Source organism: Garra rufa, chromosome 23 (genome assembly GCF_049309525.1).
Source record: "Garra rufa chromosome 23, GarRuf1.0, whole genome shotgun sequence".
In the NCBI taxonomy this organism is placed as follows: Eukaryota; Metazoa; Chordata; class Actinopteri; order Cypriniformes; family Cyprinidae; genus Garra; species Garra rufa.
In genome coordinates, this window is record NC_133383.1 from 26466386 (window position 1) to 26491480 (window position 25095).

Below are 25095 nucleotides of genomic sequence, written 5' to 3' on the forward strand. Positions count from 1 at the left end.
TTTTTCACACCACCGGGCTTAGAAATTACACACTTCAGCTTCAACTTAAAACACACATACGCACTCACAAGCAAACACATACACACATACACTATCTAGTCAACATGTAGCCTTGATGTTTTTCACTCCTCTGAATTCTGCCGAATCAGTCGTAAACTCCAGCAGCCCACACATTTCGGTAAGCGTTAGACACATACCGATTAGTTTGATTACATTTTGAAAAGAAACACAAGCTATATGTACATCTAAAGAAGCTTGATCTTTGGTACATGTGCACACTGAAAGACCTTGCCCTGTAAAACTTCATTTCAACTTTAATGATTGCCTTTTTTTAATACTCGAGATCTTCCACTGACATGCTCATGTCTGGACAGATCTGTCTTTTTAATCAAATAATGACAGCATTTATGAGTGCTCCCTGGCAACTAAATGAAAATAACAGCGAGAGGCCTTTGAGCTCTGGTGAACATTAATTTGTTTCTTTTCATTCTCTCGTTCTCACACTCTCTCCCTCGTCACACAAAAAAAAAACCTTGTTTATTGCACATTCCTATTCATTCTTCACTCAGCATGGGAGAATCACCATTATCTACTCCTCAGAGAAGGCGTCCTGTAGCGTCGGTACAGAGCGAGGGCTGAATGAAACCAAAGCCGCGTTTAACGTCTCATGCATGTTGCATTGGATTTCAATTTGCCATTGAGCAGAACGGGGACAACAAAACGTGTGATTCGGAACAAAGAAAAGATGGAAAAAGATGAATGGAATCCCATTTTCCAGGATACACTACACTCCACAATGGAAGTGTACCATATGCCAGATCCTTGTGTCCTCCAGCGACGTCTTGGGAATGTTTTTCGCTTCTCTATATTCGCAAGAAACAGTTAGCGCACAGATTTTGGACGCGCCGCTGCGTTAATGCCGGCAGAATGTGGATTGCCGCTCGGGCACGCCCCCTTTTTTGGAAATTACCCATCATGCCTTTGAGAGCGGGGGCTGTTAGCGTCTAAAAGTGAGGGTGCTGGTGGAACGTTCTGTTGTTGGATAGTTAATGGAGCGTTCTGTGGTGGGATAGGGGATGCTGGGCCCCTCAACAGGGGTTCTCTGGCCAGGCGGGGAGCAGGGTCCCACGGTGCCCGTGTTGATGCTGGGCACAGCCGGAAGGGCCACAGTCTGGATGGTGCTCCTCTCGCGGGGGGGAAGCTCCTCCAGCCCCTCCAGGGTTTGCGGCGGCCCCTCGTAGCTCATGTTGAGCCGCAGGGGTTGATGGGCCTGGCAGTAGTCCACTATGGGCTGCTCGTACCTGTAGAAGGTCAGAGTGCTCATCTGGTGAGGGACCTGTGGGGGGTAAAGTAGAGAGAGAGAGAAAGAATGAGCTGGAGATCACTAATTAGAATAATTAAGTCATTAACAGTCATTAAATCGTCATTAAAAGGATAGTTCATATAAAAATGAATCTTTTGTCATTATTTCCATACCCTCATGTCAGTTTAGACCTGTATGACTTTCTGTTTTCCGTAGGACACAAAAGGAGAAAGTTTGAGGACTGTGTTAGTCGCTCTTTTCCATGTAATTACAGTTATTGGGGTCTGGAGAGTTTAGAAGCAACATAAAATATCAAAAAGTGGTCCACTTGATTGTTTTAGAAGAAGTGTTTCTATTTCAAAATTTCTACCTAATTTTTTACTTCAGAAGTTGTTTTTTACTGATAATGCTCTCCGGTGAGCTGTTAGTCTCTTCAACTGAAGTTGAAGTTAAAAATTAATCAGTCAGATTTGTGAATGAATCATTCAGATTGGAACTGAATTAATGATTCATCAAAAAAAAAAAAAAAAAAATGTTTTAAAAGAATGATTTGTTCATGAACCAGGCATTGATATGTCTCTCATTAAGAATTTTGGAACTCAATTAGTAAATCAGTGTAAAGATCTTATTCAAAATAATTATTTGTTCCTGAATTAGATTTCTATGTCTCTTATTAAGAATTTTCATTGAATTAATCATTCTGACTGGAACTCAATGAATGATTCCTTGTAAAGATCTGATTCAAAAGAATGATTTTTTCATGAATCTTTTCTGACACAACTTTTCTAATAAAGATTCTTTTCACTGAATTAATCCTTCAGATTGGAACTTAATTAAAGTTTCATTGAAATCAGATTCAAAAGAATGATTTGTTCACAAATCAGACAATCCTACTTCTCTAATGAAGAACTTTCAGTGAATGAATTATTTAGATTAGAACTGAATTAAAGTTTCATTGAAATCAGATTCAAAAGAATGATTTGTTCACAAATCTATGAATATTAAATCAGTCAGATTTGTGAATTAATCATTCATTTAAAAAAAGATATTTTTCAAAAGAATGATTTGTTCATGATTTAGACATTTCAATGTCTCTCATTCAGAATTATTTGTAAATAAATCATTAAAACTGGAACTGAATCAAACAGAAAAGGTCTGATCCAAAACAATGATTTGCTCACAAATCAGACATTACTTCTTTTCTAATAAAGATTTTTCACTGAATAAATCCTTCAAATTGGAACTGAATTAAAGTTTCATTACAATCAGATTAAAAAGAATGATTTATTTGCGAATCAGTGAATATTGAATCAGTCAGATTTGTGAAATAATGATTCATTAAAAAAGATGTTTCAAAAGCATGATTTAGTCCATTTAAATTGGACATTGCTATTTCTGTAATGAAGAATTTTCAGTTAATGAATCATTCAGACTGGAACTCAATAATTCATTGTAAAGATCGGATTCAACAGAATGATTTATTTATGAATCAGACATTGCTATCTTTTCTAATGAAGCTTTTCACTGAATTAATCATTCAGATTGGAACTTAATTAATGTTTCATTGAAAAGATCCAATTCAAAAGAATGATTTGTTCACAAATTGAACACTGAATGAATCATTCAGACTGGAACCCAATTAAAAATTCATTGTAAAGGTTTCAGAAGAATAGTTTGTTCACAAATTTAAAATTGCTACTTCTCTCATTAAGAATTTTCACTGAATTGAACATTCAGACTGGAACTGAATCACTGTGTTATTTAAAAGATCTGATACAAAAGAATGATTTGTTGACAAATCAGATATTGCTACCTTTCTAATGAAACTTTTCACTGAATAATTCATTCAGTGAATCATTCAAACTAATTCATGTTTAATTGAAAAGATTCAATTCAAAAGTATGATTTGTTCACAGATTGGACATACTGGACTACTTTTCTAATGAAGAATTTTTAGTGAATGAATCATTCGGACTGGATCTAAATTAAAATTTCATTGAAATCAGATTCAAAAGAATAATTTGTTTATGAATCTGAATAACAGTGAATTTTCAGTGCATAATGACTTACATTTTTATCTTTTATTCATCACACAAAGCTATTGTGTGACTCTGAATATTCATATGGAGTCATATGGACCATTTTTATGATGTTTTTTTTTTTGTCATTTTGGAGCTTGACAGCCCATGTTCTCATTCTAGTTCATTTATGAAAAAAAAAAAAAAAAAAAAAACAATCAGGATATTAATCAAAAATCACCCACAGTATTGTATTCCAAGGTTGAATAAAGTCATACAGGTTTGGACTGACATGAAGTAAATAATGACATTTTTCCATTTTTGGGTGAACTATCCCTTTAATTAGAGTAATTAAACCATCCCCTTACCACAAGAGTCATTAAATAGTCATAAAATATCTCCGATAATGATTCTACCACCAAGAGACATGCACACACACAGAGTTCATTCCAACATCCCTCATTCCCACATCGTTCTCAGCCCACTCGCGACTTCCTCTTTAAGCTCTGCTTCCGTCTGCATTTAGAAGCTGCCTCGTGGCGCCGCGTTTTCAAAGAGGCACCGCGCTGGTAGGGGTAATAGCTTTTTACACCGAGTGCAAACCCGGCATCTGTCTTGCTTCCCAGTGTGTGTGCCGTGCTCGCTGGTGACTCACTCTGTGTATACACAAGAGGCAGAACACACACACACACACACACACACACACACGAACCCCCGCACAGACTGCTGCAGCTATTCCTATGATAAGTGACACAAGCAAATATGCCTTTCCTTTTCATGCCGTGACACCAGGAGAGTCACTGTGGAGAAACATGCCACATGTGGCTGCCTCGTGTGTATGGCTAAAATTTTTTTATTTTTCTAGAAAACATGCAAAAAATACCAACCATTACAAGATAAAAGTACTAATTTAGAAAGTAATATTAATATTACTGCAAGTTTTTAATCCCCTTTTCCAAACAAAAGTCCAACAAATTTCAAAGCAGTTTATGCTTAAGGAATAGTTCTTCTAAAATTCAGTGATCGAATCTTTCTTTAGAGCTTTTCAATTAACCAATGCATAAACTAATATAAACTATTACTGTATTATACTCTTTTTTTACCGTACTTCTTTGTAGTAAATATTGTGATTAACATGAACTAAGAATAATAAATGTTGTTCAGTCTTAGTTCATGTTAATTAATTTACTTAACTACTGTTAACAAATGAAACATTGTGAAGTGTTAGCGAACCAATTAATCCAGTTCACAAACTGAACAACTGGTTAATGAATCAAACTGATTCGTTCATTAGGAGTTCAACTCACTAACATAATTTAATTAAATAAGAAAGACTCTTATTGCATCAATCAATCAATCAATCAATCAATCAATCAATCAATCAATCAATCAATCAATCAATCAATCAATCAATCAATCAATCAATCAATCAATCAATGATTTAGTGTCAGGGAACCAACGTATCCAATTCACAAACTAAACCATCGATTAATGAATCAAACTGATTCATTTATAGTGAGATTAACTCACTAACAACTAATTTTGGTTCTGTTCCTCACAAAAGTAAATCATATGACTTCAAGAGACTTGAAATATAGCATATTTTATTATATAGTGACTACAAGCTGCCTTCATATGGAAAATAATCCAAATATATCCAATGTAGTTTCAGAACAGGAACGCTAAATAAGGAAGACTTGGATTAAATTTTTTTAGTTGAATCAATCAATCAATCAACAAACTGAACAACTAGTAAATGAATCAAATTGATTATTTTTGGAGCTTAACCCCTGCTCCACCCGCGGAATGTTTTGCATTGTGTTAAGATTGACAGGAATTCTAAGGGGTTAACATTCACTATAATAGTCACTAAAAAACTGCCTTCATTTCCATTTATTTATTTGAGAACTGTCTCAATCAATCAATCAATCAATCAATCAATCAATCAATCAATCAATCAATCAATCAATCAATCAATCAACCAATTAGTCAATCAATCAATGATTTAAAGTGTTATCGAACCAAACTGATTCATTCATATTGAGTTCAACTCACTAACAACTAAATTTGGTTCTGTTCCTCACAAAAGTGAATCATATGACTTCAGGAGACTTATACAGCATATTAATATTTTAATCAGAGACACAAACTACCTTTATATGGAAAATAATAAAAAAAATCTAATATTTAGTTCTAGAGAAGGAAGGTTAAATAATGAAGACTTGTATTTTGAATTTTTAGTTGAACTGTTCGATCAATCAATCAATCATTCCAATTTATCTAATTCATAAACAGAACACTCTGTTCTGTTCTGGTCTGGTTAATGAATCAAACTGATTCGTTCATGAGGAGTTCAACTCACAACTTTATTTGATTCTGTTTTTTACAAATGTGAATCATATGACTTCAGGAGAATTGAAATATAGCATATGATTATTTTATTCGCAGCCACAGTCACTATAAACTGCATTCAAATGGAAAAGTTAGAAATATCTAACATTTAGTTTCAGAGAAGGAAGAATTAATAAGAAAGACTAGAATTTGGACGTTTTAGTTGATCTGTTGAATTAATCAATCAATCAATTTGAATTTTAAAACTTAAAATGCATTCTATGAAAACAAGTCTCACTATCCAACGCAACTTTGCTTCTCAAGCAAAATGCTGATTAAAAAGAGATTTTTTCCAGTGTTCTCATCCGTCACACCATCACAAACACAAAAGCGCATTGACAATCATGCTGAAACGAGTTGCCACATATCTCCACCAAACAACCAGAGTTCATTGCTTTTAAAGGAGCGAATTAGTGAATGCTTAGAGATAGTGAAGAGCGACCCGAGCGCGATTACCGTCACCGAGCACTAAGTGAACATTAGTGACAAGAGAGCTCTGCCGGTGTGACAGACGAAGAGGTTTTACAAAGAGACTCCTGACAGGAAGCAAAATAAATAAACAACGTCAAATGCAGGGCCGACTCTCAAGTGATAATGAGATGCGTTGTGTCAGCGGCTCGGGTTTAAAGCTCTTTGTATGCCACAATTAATCCACTTCCCCATATTCCCCTGAGCAGAGCGAAAGGCTTTTTGCATGGGCACCAGCAGAATGCACAGCTACTTAAAAAACTGCTTTACTTAGAGTGTCATGGGATTTGTTAAGAGGAAATGGATAGTCATATACTATAGGGTCACCTAAAGAGATGCCAAACGTACTAAAGCCGATACTAAAATGCCAAAAGCGATTTCATACACCGACATGCCTGTTTGTGTTTAGATGTATGTGAAAAGCACTTCCTCATCGAGATATGGCAATGTGGCAAAGCATGCAAATAATAAAATCGGATATGATTACAAAGAAATTGATCTGTGCTTTAGGTCTTAATGCAGTTTAATAGACCTGTTGCTGTCCGTTATGTTTTTTTTTTTTTTAATATTAATCAAACAAACAATATTGACAAAAAGAAAAAAAAAAGATAAATGCTCACTAATGTTGGCTGGATAGATTTAAGTCTCTACAATCAAACAGGAACACAAAATCAGGCCTAAAGAAAACTAAATAATTAATTTACACATTTTAATTGCAGGCCTGCTTTTCATTTAAACTCTAACAGCATTCAATATTAATGCATTGTATAATAATAATAATCATAAGTAATTTATTTTGCAGTTGATTACTTGAATACATGATTCTGCTTTTACATAAAACTTTAAGCACTGTTGATTTCATTTGTTCTGTTGCTTCTAATTGATTCTGTTGACTGGTTATTTCAATAATTACTTGGATTACGTGATGCAATGTTTACTTCATTGAGAAATTCTGAAAACAGATAGCAGTTTTGTTAATATGGGAATGATTTTTGTTATTGGTTATTGGCTGATGATAATCTCAAAATCTGCATGTTACAGTATATCAGTCGGGTTGATCAATCACAAAGAAGCAGCAATCGTACAAAAAGACAGGAAGAGGCTGTGAGCTGAGCTATTAAGTGATGGCAGAAGATCTTTTTGTATTTTATGAGTCATCCGTGTGTTTAGGACACAGGTGGGTCGAACCTTCAGTCTATGAGGACCCTCATAAACATCAAAAGGTGCCAGAGTGAAAAGAAAGGAGCGCTTGCCAAAATCCAAACCATTGCCCCAGGTGGCTTGGAAAAATAGAAAATAAATGAGAAAGAGGGAGGATCATTGTTGTCAAAATGAAAGAAGCTTTGAAAGTATTTTTTCTTCTTCTACAATCTGTCACAGATATTCGGATCCACAATATTCAATATATTTAATTAAATATGATATGTATGTTGTTAAATTACTTTTAAATGCTAAAATTTTAAACATATACACATTGTTGCCAAATAGATTTATAATGGTTAATGCAAAAAAGCTAAATACATTACAAATGTAGTTAATTTTCTACATTTTTACAATGAATTAACACTATATATGAATATATATATATGACCCTGGACCACAAAACCAGTCTTAAGTCGCTGGGGTATATTTGTAGCAATAGCCAAAAATACATTGTATGGGTCAAAATTATTGATTTTTCTTTTATTTCAAAAATCATTAGGAAATTAAGTAAAAGTCATATTCCATGAAGATTTTTTTTGTAAAATTCCTACTGTAAATTTATCAAAATTTAATTTTTGATTAGTAATATGCATTGTTAAGAACCTAATTTGGACATCTTTAAATGTGATTTTCTCAGTATTTTGATTTTTTTGCACCCTCAGATTCCTGATTTTCAAATATATGCATCTCGGCCAAATATTGTCCTGTCCTAACAAACCATACATCAATAAAAAGCTTATTTATTAAGCTTTCATATGATGTATACATCTCAGTTTTGTAAAATTTTACCTTATGACTGGTTTTGTCAATACAGTTAAAGTCAAAAGTTTATTTATTTATTTTGGTGAAATAATGAACATTTTGCTGATTCCGCAAGGCATTTGTAAACTTTTGATTTCAACTGTATGTAAGCTACATACATTTTATATACTACCATTGAAAATTCTGAGATTGGTACGATTTATGTTTTTGAAGGAATTCTCTTATGCTTAAAAAACCCACATTTATTTTTAATAGAAATATATAAATAAATGAATAAAGTAAAACAGTAGTACTGTGAAATATAACAGAAGTTTATATCAACTTTTTCTTTTTTTTTAAATTGTGATGCAAAGCTGAATTTTCAGTGTCATTACCCCAGTCTTCAGTGTCATCTTTCAGAAATCATACTATAACATATAAAGAAACATTTATTATTATCAATGTTGGGAGCTGTTGTGCTGCTTCATATTTTGTTTTCTCAAAATTCTATGATTCTTTGAAATAACAGCTTTTAACATAATTTAATTTGAATAACTTAATTACTGTCATTTTTGATCAATTTGATGAATCCTCTCCATTCTTTCTAAATAACAATTTAAAAAATGACCCCATGGTTGTACATATATTAAAATGTCAGCAATCTATATTATTTGTTGCCCTTAAATTTGGAAAGTATTTAAAAGTAAATTGCCTCAAACACAATGTTTGGTTATTTTCTAAAGGAAAATGAAAGTGGAGCAAATTTTTCATTCTGATTACAAATGCAATCTATTTCGTTTAATGTGGAATAGCATACACAAATGAATTAAGATTCAGCAAGTAAATGGTCAATTTTGAGTTTCTCTTGACTATATCTATTCGGATAAAGTGGCAAGGTTACATTGACACACAGTTCCAGTGTGTGTCAGAGGTAAAGAGCGGTCAACTGAGAAAGCAAATATTTATTCCAGGATATTTGTGCTACCGTGAAGAGACAGGTACCGTAAATGATAAACAGGGTGAATCTTGCACATTGAGGCAAACATAGGTTCACTCTGAGTTAAACCTTTCTAATAAGCACTTAGTGATACTGTAGTATTACTCCTTCACTCTCTCCTGCTCAAATTAACTCCATTAAGCTACATTTACTTACTGTAGACGCTCAGTGGATTAGCACACACACACACACACACACACACACACACACACACACACACACACACACACACACACACACACACACACACACACACACACGCATGTTGGGTTTACATGTTTTATGGGGACATTCCATAGGCGTAATGGTTTTATACTGTACAAACCGTATTTTCTATCGCCCTACACCTACCCTACACCTAAACCTAGCCCTCACAGGAGATTGTGCACACTTTTACTTCCTCAAAAAAACTAATTGTGCATGATTTATAAGCCTGTTTCCTCATGGGGACCTGAGAAATGTCCCCACAAGGTCAAAATCTACTGGTATTCCTATCCTTGTGGGGACATTTGGTCCCCACAACGTGATGAATACCAGGTACACACACACACACACACACACACACACACACACACACACACACACACACACACACACACACACACACACACTTCTCTCTCATGGCTATTCCTTCCTTCAGCCACTCCCAACTGATCTTCAGTGAAGTTGCATTGATTAATTAATATATTAACTACTAACTGTTTCAGTGAATTCCGAACAGTGAAGGAACATAAATCTAACCTTAATGTGTGTGTGTGTGTGTGTGAGAGAGAGAGAGAGAGAGAGAGAGAGAGAGAGAGAGAGAGAGAGAGAGAGAGAGAGAAAGAAAGGGTGCGTGACAATTCATAACTGCACCTTTCAGCATGGCAAAGTGATAGACGTGGACCTTAGTCAGGGTAGACACTATATTTAATTTAACACGGATGAAAAACGGCTGTGAGGGACAGACGTGCGGTCCGTTTAATGGCTTCCACTGTCTTAAAGGAACAGTTCATCTAGCATGAACAGACTTAACAGGGTTAATGACATGCTGCTATTTTTTTCTTGATTTATTCAAAAATGCATACATTCATAAATACAAGTTGAATGCACCTCTTCTATGATGAGTTTTAATTACTGCTTTCAAATTAATTTAGAAAGGTAAAAATATAAGGGTGGCACAACTGTCCTGATAACATAATTTATTAAAAGGATAAAACCTTGTTAAGCAGTTTGACATCAGCTTTTATTATTATTATTTTACAGGGGGGAAAATTATACAAAAATACACAGGAAAAAAAAAATGTAAATAAAATAACTACCATTCAAAATGTGAGGTCTGTAAGATGTTTTAATGTTTGTGTATTGAATTGAATATTTTGTAAAATTTCTTTAAAATCCTTCAGAACCCTACATTTGAAAGTTGAATACACCTATTAATAAAATTAAATAAAATACCATTAAAACTAAAACTAAAATGTTTTAAATAAAACATGAAATGCTATTACAATAATAATAAAAAAAAATCTAAATCATACAAAAACACAGAAAAATAACAAAAAAAAACTACACAGCAAAATCTCCGGTGTTGAAATCGCAGTGTTAAAGGCTTTTGGCGTAAAGTGTTAAAGTTGTGGTGTTGAATTTGGGGGGGGGGGGGGGATTAACACTAGCTGGTGTAAACAGCACCCTCTGGCGGGTGTTAATAAGGAGAGTTAACTTTATTAACACTATTGAGTGTTATTATGTTGCCTTCATGTGATATGGGAAAGATGATGCTTTCCGCTTGTGAAGTGGAAATTACCAGTGCGTCGTGTTCAGGTGCTTTTGTTGTCGTAGTGAAGAGAAACATGGCGGACTCGGAATTTTTCTTCACATGCTACTTGGGTAGCATCTTCTCTTAATGGTATTTTTAAAGACAACACTACGTTTAAATAGCGACGTTATTAAAATTCTTTATGCCCCAGCATTATGGGGGCTACAAACTAACCAACTAACTAACCAACTAAACAGCAGAGAACTTTTAACATCATGCAATGCTTACCATTCAGTATAGTTTCGTTGCTGTCCGCCATGTTGAAAGGTCAAAGTTTATCCCATCTCGGCAGCTCGGGTATCATAAAAAATTTCGAGCTTTCCAGTGGAAATTAAAACGTGAGTGGGTGTTCATGTGCAATTTCGATGTCGGATTTTGCTATTTACCATAATTACGATAGCACATGAATGCTGCCTTCATGTGATATGGGAAAGATGATGCTTTCCACTTGTGAAGTGGAAATTACCAGTGTGTCGTGTTCAGGTGCTTTTGTTGTCGTAGTGAAGAGAAACATGGCGGACTAGGAATTTGTCCTCACATGCTACTTTGGTAAAACAGACCAAATAAAATAACATGAGAAAATTGCCTCCTTCAGAACACTGTACCGCACAGCACCCTACTGGAGGCGAGCCACGACAAGCTAGCATCTTCTCTTAACGGTATTTTTTAAAGACAACACTACGTTTAAATAGCAACGTTATTAAAATCCTTTATGCCCCAGCATTATGGGGGCAACAAACTAACCAACTAAACAGCAGAGAACTTTTAACATCATGCAATGCTTATCATTCAGTATAGTTTCGTTGCTGTCCGCCATGTTGAAAGGTCAAAGTTTATCCCATCTCGGCAACTCGGGTATCATAAAAAATTTTGAGCTTTCCAGTGGAAATTACAACGTGAGTGGGTGTTCATGTGCAATTTAGATGTCGGATTTTGCTATTTACCATACTTACGATAGCACATGAAGGCAGCAGAAGGCAGCACATGTGCTCGCTGTTCGCGGCTCACCCATCTGAAATATTTTTCACAGACGCCATTTTCTTTGCTCGGGGTGCGGAGCATATGAGGACGGAAAACAGCGAAATGAATTGATACATCTTACTCACAAAATGTGTTTTTGTAATATCATATCGTTTCATAACGATATTTATTTGCTGTATGCGCCTAAACTTTTCTCAAAGGCATTTTCTTCCACCCGCAATGCGGAACAGACGAGGATGCTTCTTTTTAAAATGGAAACAACGAGAGTTTGTTCACGAAAGTGTTTTATCTCATTTATAACATTTATTTGATAACATCATAGTGATTTATAGCGATAGTTATGCGTTGTGCGCTTTTAAACTTTTTTCAGTGAGATATTTTCTTTCACTCACGATGCTGCGCAGACGGGAAAGTTGGTTTTGACAAGGAAAGCACCTAGAGTAAGTGTTTTACCTCATTTAAGATATGTATTTTATAAAACAACATTGCTTCATGATGATATATATATGCTGCGCGCCTAAATGAGTCTAACGTGAAATGTTTCTCACAGATTTGAATTGATAAGCTGTGTCGACGCGGAGGTCGCTTTCAACAGGGATACACCACAAGTAAGTGTTTTACCCCATTTAAGATATGTATTTTATAAAATACTAATATTTAAATGCTGTGTGATCCTAAACGGGCCTAAATGTTTCTCACAGATCTGAACTCCTATGCAGTGCAGACGGGGAGGTCGCTTTTAAAAGGGAAAGACCAGAAGTAAGTGCTTTACCAAATTTAAAATATGTATTTTATAACATAATTTTAATTTATAACGATATTGTGTGTGTTTTGCAGTCCTACACTTTTCTCAGAGAGATGTTGTCTTTCACTCACGATGCGGAACATACGGGAAGCTGGTTTCAACAAGGAAAACACCGAAAGTAAGTGTTTTACCTCATTTACAATGTGTATTTTATAAAATAATATTACTTCATGATGATATTGATATGCTGCCGGCCTAAACGAGCCTAAACGTTTCTTGCAGATTTTAACTGCTATGCAGTGCAGACGGGGAGTTCGCTTTTAACAGAGAAACACCAGAAGTAAGTGCTTTACCTCATTTAAAATATGTATTTTATAACACGAAGTAAGTGCTTTACCAAATTTAAAATATGTATTTTATAACATAATTTTAATTTATAACGATATTGTGTGTGTTGTGCAGTCCCACACTTTTCTCAGAGAGATGTTGTCTTTCACTCGCGATGCGAAGCAGACGGGGAAGTTGGTTTAAACAAAGAAAGCACTAAAAGAAAGTGCTTTACCTCATTTTTAATGTGTATTTTATAAAATTATATTACTTCATGATGATATTGATATGCTGCCGGCCTAAACGTTTCTTGCAGATTTGAATTGATAAGCAGTGCAGACGTGGAGGTCGCTTTTAACAGAGAAACACCAGAAGTGCGTGTCTTACCTCATTTAAGATATGTATTTTATAACATCAAATTGATTTATAGCGATATTTATGTGTTGTGCGGTCCTACATTTTTCTCAGAGGGATATTTTCTTTCACTCACGATGCAGAGCAGACGGGATGTTGGTTTTAACAAGGAAAACTCAGAAAAGTAAGTGTTTTACTTCATTTACTATATGTATTTTTTTTTAATAATATTAGTTAATAATATGTTTATGCTGTTCGTGTCTAAGCGATCCGAAACGTTTCTGACAGATTTTAATTGATGTCAAATCAAACCACTATAATGATAAACTGACCAGATCTAAAATGGCAATATTGGTAATTGGTTTTTATGTCTCCTGACCAAATTTAGTTTATTATTATATTCAAATGTTCCGAATGTGCTTTTCCATATAATGTCAGTATATGGCAATTAACATCAGGCTTTTAAAAAAACAAAACAAAAGTATAATAGAGTGGTCTCATGCATCATGTGCTGTATATTCCAAGTGTTCTGCAGGTACATAATAAACTCTGGTGAGAAACAAACTAAAATGCTCCGGACCGGAGCTTCGGTTGCCGTGACTGTCAAAATGACAGCTGACAGATGAATGTAATATATTTACCTCAGAGAAAAAAGCCCATATTTTGTATTGTGCTGTGTTTTTATTAATCTTGATTGTTCACAACTTGTGTGCTTGTCCTGGTTGAATGCACAAAGACCAACAGTCAGGTCAGGATATTCTATAAACGATGTAAATGTTCAGTTTGTTTCTCACCAGGCCCTATCATACCCAGAACACTGTGAATATACAGCATGTGTCACATGGGACCACTTTGTATACTTTTGTGTCTTTTTTTCCCCCTTATTTTAAAGTTTGGATGTTAGTCGCTATGCACTGCCATTATATGAACAAGCACATTTTTTGTGGGACAAAAAATAACTTTTCATGTTCCGAAAAGGTCAAATGGCATTAGATCAACACAAAGATAAATAAAAAATATCTATCATTATTATATCATTATTATTGTGGGGTGAAATATCTCTTAAAACAAATTGTTCACCTGAATTGTTGTTTACTTAAACTGCATTTCGGAAGTTCAAACTTCGGGGCGCCATCCATATCCATTATAAAGAGAGAAATCCTGAAATGTTTTCCTCAAAAAAAAAAACATAATTTCATTACGACTGAGGAAAGAAAGACATGAGGGGGTGAGTACATTATCTGTGCATTGTTGTTATGAAAGTGAACTAATCCTTTAAAACTTACATTTAATTCACATTTAACTCACATTAGACTCATATTTAATAACAATTTTAAATTGAAGCTTTTTTATCTTTGACATTGTCATTGACCCTTATATTTCACCAGTCTTTTGGCAATTTTTCAGTTTTTTCATAGTACACTAGTCAAACTTTTTATTTTTGGTCATGTACTGTGTGACACATCATCAGTCGTCTGTTACAGCTTGAAAACAATCCCATAATGCCTTTGGATGAGGTTTAAATACTTTCTATTCAGCGTCTGTCACGAATCTCCTGTTCTGTTCTGTTCCCGGTCTCTGGTGCTTTTATGTGAAGTGGTACATATTGTGATGTTTCTTAACTCACTGTCTCCTGCACCATTACCCAGATGACAACAGTGCGGCCAACTACAGAGAAACGCTGGGCTGTTTGTCCATTACTGGTGACTGTGACAGCAGGGCCTCATCAGTATGTGAGGGACATGGTGTCTTTGCCACTCCTGTTTATTCAGAGCTTAACAGGGAATTCTTGTGCCCTGGCCACTAGTTATGCAAATAAGCATGCTCGCGCAGCATATTAAAGCCATACAGTCAAGCTAACACTTTGATTTGTTGCACGCTGCTGGCCTAAGAAGCGTGCCAACTAGCTGACAGCTTCGGCTAATAGATTGCCCGCCGAGCTTCGTAAGGAATCTATAGGATTCATTTTTCCCAACGTTCAGGCCAAAACCTTTCTATAACCAGAAACATTACAGCAGTGCATTTGCAGTACATTCATGCAGGAGAAAATTCAGTGCAACAATGTATTTACCATATCTAAGAGGCTAAACAAGGCGAAAGACATTCACCATCTGCATGCATGAGTCATCCTGCTATAGCTAAGCATCCAAAGTATGCAATCCGCTAGATCTTTCGCTAATAAGGTGACAAGTATGATAAGCAATATTAAATCTCTCAGGCACAGCGTGGATGTAATGGGAAAATGCAAAAGAACAAGAGAGAGGATGTTCAGAGTCACTGTGCGGTTGCGATTGTGTTGCAGATGTTATAAGTTTTAAAAAGGCCTGTTTATCCCAAAATGAATGTTTACACTAACTCCGTCCACGAATGTGTGATTGGTGTAGTTGTGAGATCAAATTTCACATTTGTAATATATAAAGCCACAGTATGATATATATATGTATATTTATATATATACAACAGTTCTTCTTGGTCCTCAAATCTAATTGGCAGAGAAGTGCGATATTCTAGTGATATCGCAACTCTAACCACTTCACCATTTGTATCACTCCGCTTGTGGTATTTTTCACAGCGAGTGTCATGGTGGATGCTCAAATCCCTTATGTAAGGGATAATGTACAGGCAGCCGGTAGTTATCGCAGAAATAAGCCCCGACAGTGTGATCAGAACATTTTTATCCTTCCGCGAAACGATATAGTACCACGTGACTAACATTCAAACTATGTACGTTAGTAAGACAATTTAAATAGATTAATGTCGAAATTTTCCATTGTTAATTGTGGTTGTCCAGTGTTTGTCACAAGATGGCGCCAAACGGTAATCTTTGTTGGCACGGAGGGATTTTAAACATACAAGTAGTACCGGCTATGCGTTATTACTTTGGAGCGGTGATTATTTGAAAAGAACGAACCTGCAAATGTCTCAACTGACCAATCAGAATCAAGCATTCCAAAGAGCCGTGTAATAAAATTTTATAAACAACACTGTTTTTGTGTCATGGAATGTAGTTTTACAAGTTTTTCTTTAGGCGAGAAAGTATTTGTTTAGACTCCAATTATACGGTTTGTTAATAATGTTTAGCACTCATGAACCCACCGAAAGCAGCCTTACCTTGGCCAGTTCTTCTGGAGTTTGCCACTGGCTCTGATGTCTCTCTATAGTGGTTAAACATAAGATATAATTTGTTTTGGGTAAATCTAATGGGCAGTCTTTGGTCTCATTAATGATGTTTTATAAACAAGGTTTGGGAGGAGCATGATCAGATAATCAATCCATTCGGCACAGGTGCAACTCGTTTAAACCAATCATTCAATTAGCGCATCACCAATATATTGCCAGCCGTCTTACCTCCATCCAGCGACAGTTTCTTGGCATCCCTCCTCCACCCCTACTCCCCACTTCTAATCTGTTTCTATCCTAAACTAGCAGGGGTAGTTCTCTGGGTCCGGCCTGTATTCCGGCCCGGAACCCTTCCCCAGGACAGCACGCCAAAATATGCTTATTACTCAAGCAGATTAGATGTAAGGGCGAACTCGTGAACCTATTATTTGTTTCAGAGCAAATAGTTTTGGCTGAGGGCAAAATCACGTTATAAATGTAATGCTGTATATCAAAGCGCTGCCTTTGTCCTTTTGACTGAATTGCTTAGCAAACTTTTATTATAACTGTTTCTGTTGTTCATTAAAAAAAATATTTAATAAATATATTTTATATAAATTATAGTAGTCTTTAATAATCGTATTTAATATTGGGAAATTCAGTGTGTTCGCGATGGTGATTTTAGTTACTCCAGTTACATTTATAATAATTTAGTTACAATTATTCCAGCATTAGCTGCAGAAAATAAACTTTTTATGAGTGAGTCAACAGTAAAGACTTTTATATTGAAAGAGACTGAAACAGGGTTGTAAAGAAGGAAGTTATTTTTACTTTTAAATAAAAGGAAGTATTGTATTTCCACATAGACCAGCCGTTAACGATCTTTCCGTCATGGCCTGCGTGACTTTGCCACTTCCTGTGGAATTTTTTTTGCGACTAAGCTAACAGTTAGTCGACTATTAGGGGGCATCCCTAATTCAAAGTAATGTTTTATTGTGAATACACGATTAAGCTGAAGAATGAATGCTGTATCAGATGCAGTTTATCACACTCGCTCAGTCCATCTCTCTGTCATAATACAGTGAGCTTTCAATGAAGCAACTCAACGTTCCTTTGTTACTACTCGCATACAGTCATTCTAAACAAAAAGTGTCTTCAAAAATTGTAATCTATATACTGTTTTGTGGAAACAAGTGAACTAGATGATTTTCACTTCATTTGGTAGAAAAAAATATAGCCTACCACATCAAATTCTCAAAAGTCTTGTGAACAAATATTCTGAATGTTTCATGACCTTATTTCAGTGACTTCAAAAATTTAGTTTTTCACTAAGCACGCATAAATGTTGTTTTCTCAAAAACACAAATGTGTACATTCATGTTGCTTACATATTATTCTAGCCCAATATGTGCTGATTACAATGTAATCAGATTTAGACCATTCATATGTTTTTAAGATACTGAAAAAAGCACAAATGTCAGGGCATGTCAAAACTTCTCCAGGGCCCCAAAACACCCTCAGACCCCAGAGGGTTAAAGTGACGTTTTCAAATTAGTAACGAAGGCTTCAACAGTCAGCTTAAGATTTGTACTTCTGCACAAAAGAGGGTTTTTAAGGACACTCCGTTGTTGTTTCTTATGTTTTTAAACACTTTTCATCAAACTGTTGTATAAACGCAATATCACACTTGTAGCTGTAAGATATGGGTGTATATGGGCATGCTGTGATGGCCTGCAGCCTCCTGCCTACGGCAAAATCACAGCCATGCCGATATATAGCCATATGGCACAGCTACGAGTGTGATATTACTCAATCAATAATAATCAAAATGATTTTTTGTTGTTGTTGTTTATATTCTGTGGCGAAACTGGCTTTTAGCTCACATCTGCATACAGTTTCATAAACACTAGTAATGTCAAAATAGTATTGATCCACATATGTCTAACTAAAAGCTACATGGCACTTTTAAATTCTGGATGCAAACAAAGATTATAGAAGAAATTTGGTATAAACTGAATGTGAACTTATCATGAAATGTCTTTCTCACACAAGTCATATGGACTGCTTTTATGGTGCAACAGGTGTTTATTATTTTTGCAACAGGTGTTTTTTGTTTGTTTGGGGAAGTTGACAGCCTTTAGTGACTATAAACTACTGTAAGGCAAGGATTTGCTACTTTTTTGTTCTATGGCAAACATGAGGGACAGATAATAACAACAGAATTGTCATTTCAGGTTTAAACCATCTCTTTTAGTTTGTTTACCAAAGCAGCAAACAGACCAGGCCAGGATGCGCAGTTACAAATTATCTTCACAATGGTTTGGCAGAAGTATTTTTGTCACTGTCAAGAGAGTTCAAATCGTCCCTGATAGGGCTTTAAAGTGTTTGCATGCATGTGCTTGTGAGTGTTGCATCAGGGTGCGTGAAAATTTAATGTGTCTGTGCTGTGTAGAGGAAGATGACACAGATGTTGCACGGGGAGCATGTGTGACACTAAAGACACCAGACACACTTTCAATGAAGTAAAACACATGTCTGAGGGCGAGTTTGCCTGAGCAGCATGAAATCTAAACGAGCAGGAGGGGGAGAACATGTTTAAGAGAGAAAGGGGAATTTGGAGCTGAAGTAACCATGACAAGTGTTAGCTTTCCATTTATATAACAGATGAAACCATTCATTATCTGTCAGAAAACTGAAAGGCTTATCTGCATTTATCCAGTAAAGGTCTGTGCACTGATCTTTGGGAAATATTGGCGGAGCTGGTATACAGTGGCATTTTTAGCGGAATAGTTCACGCAAAAATGTTAAACAGTTTGAAGTTTAAACATCTTGATGGATTTGTTTATTACAAACATGCAGCTTTTGGCTTCACAGGGCATTAATTGGTGGACTGGAGTTGTTTGGATTACTTGTGGTGTTTTTATCAGCTGTTTGGACTCTCATTCTGATGGCACCCATTCACTGCAGAGGATTTATCGGTGAGCAAGGGATGTAATGCTAAATTTCTCCATATCTATTCTGATGAAGAAACATCCCTTCAAGAAAGATTGAAGTCTCAGCTGATTGAACACAAGCTTTGAACGCTTAATCAAATTTTGTGTTGATGACACCAAAGAAATGACAAGACCTGACACATCTAGGATCTCCATTCTTTCTGTGGCGATATGCCATCTCCTATCATCCTTTGAAGAGGGACCCCCAAAACTGCTGTGTCCATCCGTCCGAATCTACTTTACTTTTCACTGTGTCTAGCTGATGAACATTTCCAAAAAGTAAAAAGGATTTTTGGCTCTGCGGCGGCTGCCCCTGTCAACTTTTAATCAGGGATATTGAAAAGGAGTGTGTGAACGGGCCTTTTTAAGCCGGGGCTAATCAGACATGCCTCCGTGAACTGGACTGAAGCCAGGCCTGTGTGAAGACATTGCTCCGTCTCTGTCTTTGTTTCTTTCCCTTCTACTTTCTCTCCCCCCGTCTGATTTCATTTCAAAGAGGCAGATTATCTGAAATGAGGCATTCTATCTGGAAAAGAGCACTCAGGATAAGCCTTTACTGAAGATGCTTCTGTTTGAAAAGGATCGATGCGGATTGTCTCTCCCTCCTGTGCATCTAAGTCCGGGATTTCTGCTTTAAGGTGCTCTTGAGAAAGAAATACAAAGAATTTACTGCTCTTTGGTAAATGGACAAATCCCTAATTCTAATAAATGGAGCTGTAGACAACAGGTTCAGCTCTGCCGCCCAATCTTCTTGGAAAACACATGTGTCTATTTAGTATGCTTCTTTCCACCTCTACTCTAGTGTCAGACGCAGACGGTACGCCCACAACCTGTTCGGTGACTGTCTGATGCAAATTGCGCACAAAACTGGCAGGAAACCACTAATTGTGATCTGATTGGGTGTTGCTACGTATCTTCATCTTAAAGGGATAGTTCACCCAAAAATAACAATTCTGTCATTAATTACTCACCCTCATGTCGTACCAAACCCGTATAACCTTTGTTCATCTTCAGAACACAAAATAAGATATTTTTGATCAAATCCGAGAGCTTTCTGACCCTAAATAGACAGCAACGCAACTGAGACGTTCAACTGTAATGTTATAAGCTATGAGAATAATTTGTGTGTCAACAAAAATAATAACTTCATTCAATAATTTCTTCTCTTTTCTGTCAGTTGTCGCCACATTCATAACAACATGCATCAGGGTACTTTTGTGAACGTTGAAGGCTGACATGAAAGAGAAGAAATTGTTGAATAAAGTTGTTATTTCTGTTTTCTTTGTGCACAAAAAAGTATTCTTGTAGCTTCATAACATTTCGGTTGAACCACTGATGTCACATGGACTATTTTATCGATGTCCTTACTACCTTTCTGGGTCTTGAACACGTCAGTTGTGTTGCTGTCTATGTAGGGTCAGAAAGCTCTCAGATTTGATCAAAAATATCTTAATTTGTGTTCCGAAGATGAACAAAGGTAAAATCTATATTTTACATGCTCTCAGTGGATTTTTAAATCACTTTTTAATTCCTATTTTTCAACTCAGTTAAATGTTATCACACTCTCACAACAATCCAGAAGTAATCCAGAAGTAATCCACAAGACTCCAGCTGACCAATTAATTTCTTGTGAAGTGAAAAGTTGCATTTTGGAAAAAAAAAAAAACAAATCAATAATTTAATGAATTATTGCAATATTTTTATCAGAAATATTCAGGCATCCATTTATTGCAGAGGATCCATTGATGAAAAAATATGTAAGGATACATTTATCCAAATCTGTTCCTATGAACGGACTCATCTACATGTTGGATGGCCTGAGGGTGAGTACATTTTTAGCAAATTTTCATTTTTTTTTTTTGTCATTATAGGCAACTGAACAAATTTTGACAAGTAAAAAACACAAAATGACAAATTAAACAACAAAAATGTAAGAATTCTAATTAATAATTAATAAATTATGTAAGTTTATAAACATCAAAACCTGTAACTATACTATAGTTTACTCTTGAGGAGGGTCAGAAAGCTCTTGGATTTCATCAAAATTATCTTCATTTGTATTCCAAAGATGAACGAAGGTCTCACAGGTTTGGAACAACATGAGTAAGTAATCCACATAACTCCAGTTGATCAATTAATGTCTTGTGAAGTAAAAAGTTTATAAGAAAGAAATACACAGAAATATACAGGCAGCCATTCACTGGAGAAGATCCATTGGTGTAAAGTGATGTAATGTTGAATTTCTTCAAATCTTTTCTGATGAACAAACTCATCTACATCTTGGATAACCTTAGGGTGAGTACATTTTCAGCAATTTTTTTATTTTGGGGTGAACTTTCTTTAAGTCATAATAGGTAATTCAGCTCATTTTGACAAGTAAAACAATTATAAAGCACAAAATGATGAATAAAACAACAAAAATGTAAAACTTACCATTCAACATTTCCATCAAACCATTGTTTTTGCCAAAATAAAAGACATTAATAAATTATATAAGTTTATAACCATTAAAACTTGTGACTATACTACAGTTTAGCTCTTGGATTTAATCAAAAATATCTTAATTTGTGTTCTGAAGATCAACAAAGGTCTTACGGGTATAGAACAACATGAGGGAGAGTATTATTAATGACAGAAGTTTGATTAAATTTGAAAATAAAATTTATTTTAAGTGCTCTTAATGGATTTTAATCACTTTTTAGTCCCTATTTTTCAACTCGCTTCAATGTTATTGCAATAATCCAGAAGTAATCCAAATAAGTAATCCATGAGTAATCCACACTATCAAATAATGACCAAATAATGTCTTGTGAAGTAAAAAGCTGCCTGTTTTTACAAAACAAATCAATAACTAATTGTTCCGAAGATGAACGAAGGTCTTACGGGTTTGAAACAACATAAAGGTCAATAATTAATGGCAGATTTTCATTTTTGGGTGAGCTATCCCTTTAAAGGTATATTAATCTGGTTATTGTGTTTACTTGTTTATCCAGCAGCTAAAGGAAAAAGTTTGTTTGGGAAGACAGAAATCACACAAATGATATAACACCTAGCCCTGGACTCCACATCTATATTTAATTTGATAAATTTGACAGTACTTTTTGCTTTTAGCACAGTGGTAATGTAATTTACCATCAGGTTATATCCTAGCCATTAGAAAAACCTTTCTGATACCATATAAACAATATCATTTGCGCCACAGAGACACATATACGCACCTTCAATTTTCTAAATCAGCCCACTTTCATTTACAGATTACCAAGCTGCAAAGGGTTGGGGAGGTGTACAACTGATATGTAATTATATTCTGGTGTAATATCTCTCCCGCTCTCCTTGCCTGGTGTGTGATTACATTAGCAGAGAGCTGCAGTGCTGTACTGCTCTGCCTGCTGTGGTGGTGCTGTCGGTGGGTTTGTTACCTTCAACATGCGCGTGTTTCTGTGCAGGCGCGCTCGGTCATGCCGCGTCTAGACCACTAATCTAAATTAAAACGATAACAACAACTTATTTGGCAGTAATTAAGATAGATTTTACAGTATAAAATTAATGAAGGGGCGTATATTTTCATCTGCAGGAATAATTAACACGAGGCAGGAATGAGGAGAAAAACACCCTACAAGCCAGTCTATGGAAACAGTGAAATGTCATATTGCTACACATGAAATGATGGCAGGATGTGAAAAATTTTAATATCAAAGTACTGGAAAAAAGTAGTAAAAAAGTATTTTTTTTCTCAGAACTGCATGATATAAACTCGCAAATGCGAGTTATAAAGTCAGAATTGCATGATATAAACTCAAAATTGCGAGTTTTGAGATAAACTCATAATTCTGACTTTTTTTCTAGGAATTGTGTGATATAAACTCACAAATACAAGTTATAAAGTCAGAATTGTGAAATATAAACTCAATTCTGGGAAAAATGTCACAACTGTGAGTTTATATCTCAGAATTGCAGGTTTATATCTCGCAATTCTGACTTTATAACTCGCAATTGCTTTTTTTCGCAGAATTGCATGATATAAACTCGCAAATGTGAGAAAAAAGGCAGAATTGTGAGATACAAAGTTGCAATTACCTTTTTTTTTGGTGGCAGAGACTGGCTTCCATATGTCTGGGTATAAGGGTTATTATTAACAAACTAAACTTTTTTTTTTTAATAAATAAAAATCAGTACTTAAATGAAAATAAACATTAATGTCAAGGCATTAGTTTTCATTTTTCTTTTAACCTTTTTCGTTTAACTTAAAGTACTAAAGATGAAATACAAATGTATAACCATAAAAAAAATCATACAAATAATTTCAAAATGAAAAAATAAATAAATAAATAAATAAATAATAATAATAATAATAATAAAAATGATAAAACAGAAATATTACTAAATCTAAAATCAAAAATACAAAAATAAAAACTATTTAAAATATTGACAAAACTATAATAGTACACTACCGGTCAAATGTTTTTGAACAGTAAGATTTATTGTTTTTTTAAATAATTATTTTCTGCTCACCAAGCCTGCAATAAAATACAGCAAAAGCAGCAATACTGTGAAATATTTTTACGATTTAAAATAACTTCTTTCTATTTGAATATATTTTAAAATGTAATTTATTCCTGTGATCAAAGCTAAATTTTCAGCATCATTACTCCAGTCTTCAGTGTCATGTGATCCTTCAGAGATCATTCTAATATGATGATTCACTGTTCGAGAATTTTTTATTTTTATTATTATCAATATTTAAAAACAGTTGAGCACATTTTTCAGGATTCTTTGGTGAATATAAAGATCCAAAGATCAGCATTTATCTGAAAAAAAAAAAAAAGCTTTTGTAATCATTGTAACACTATACAATTTGAAATCTTGGAGTCAGTATACTATTGTCACGTATGTGGTCTATCCTGTCATTATGAACTCTTGCACAACACATTCTGGACTTCATTCCCCACAAGCCACTGCACCAATCACTGCACACACCTGCTCCTCGTTTCCCACTGCACTGATTGCTGCACACACCTGTTTCACATTGACTCTCATGCATTTAAGCCACTGACACACACACTTCCGGGCGAAGTCTTATTGTTCCGTATGGTCATTATTCCGAGCGTTTCTTTCCGTGTTTGTTTTCCCTGTGTTTGATTCCTGGACTCCTCCCCGTGTTTTGATTCTCGCTGCCAGCCCCGACCTTCTGCCTGTGTTTGACTACTCTTTGGATTATCCTCGTTGTTGTTGTTTGCCGGTGATTGACCCTGTCTGTGTACCACGCCTTCTTAATAAAGCCTGCACTTGGATCCGAACGTCTGTCTCCCAAGTCCCCCATTGTGACAACTATATTATTATTTATTTTATTTTATTATCTTTTTTGAGGGGGGTGGAGGGAAGAAATTACAGAAATGAATATTTTTATTAAGCAAGGACACTTTAAATTAATCAAAACTGATGATTTATAATGTTACAAAAGATTTCTATTTCAGATAAATGTTGTTCTTCTGAACTTTCTATTCATCAAAGAAACCTGAAAAAAATCTGCTCAGCTGTTTTCAACATAATAATAATGAATATTTTTTTGAGTAGCAAATCAAAATATTACAATTATTTCTGAAGAATCATGTGACTGGAGTAATGATGCTAAAAATTCAGCTTTAAAATCACAGGCATAAATTACATTTTAAAATAAATT

General features: G+C 35.1%; 1 protein-coding gene across 1 annotated transcript in view; it reads right to left on the minus strand.

Moving 5' to 3' along the window:
* Positions 1-997: 997 nt before the first annotated feature.
* LOC141298989 (leucine-rich repeat transmembrane neuronal protein 4) overlaps positions 998-25095 on the minus strand; it is a 134476-nt gene continuing 110378 nt past the window's right edge. The window contains exon 3 of the mRNA XM_073829274.1: positions 998-1336. Coding sequence (XP_073685375.1) covers positions 998-1336 — 339 coding nt within the window. The remainder of the gene's footprint in view (positions 1337-25095) is intronic.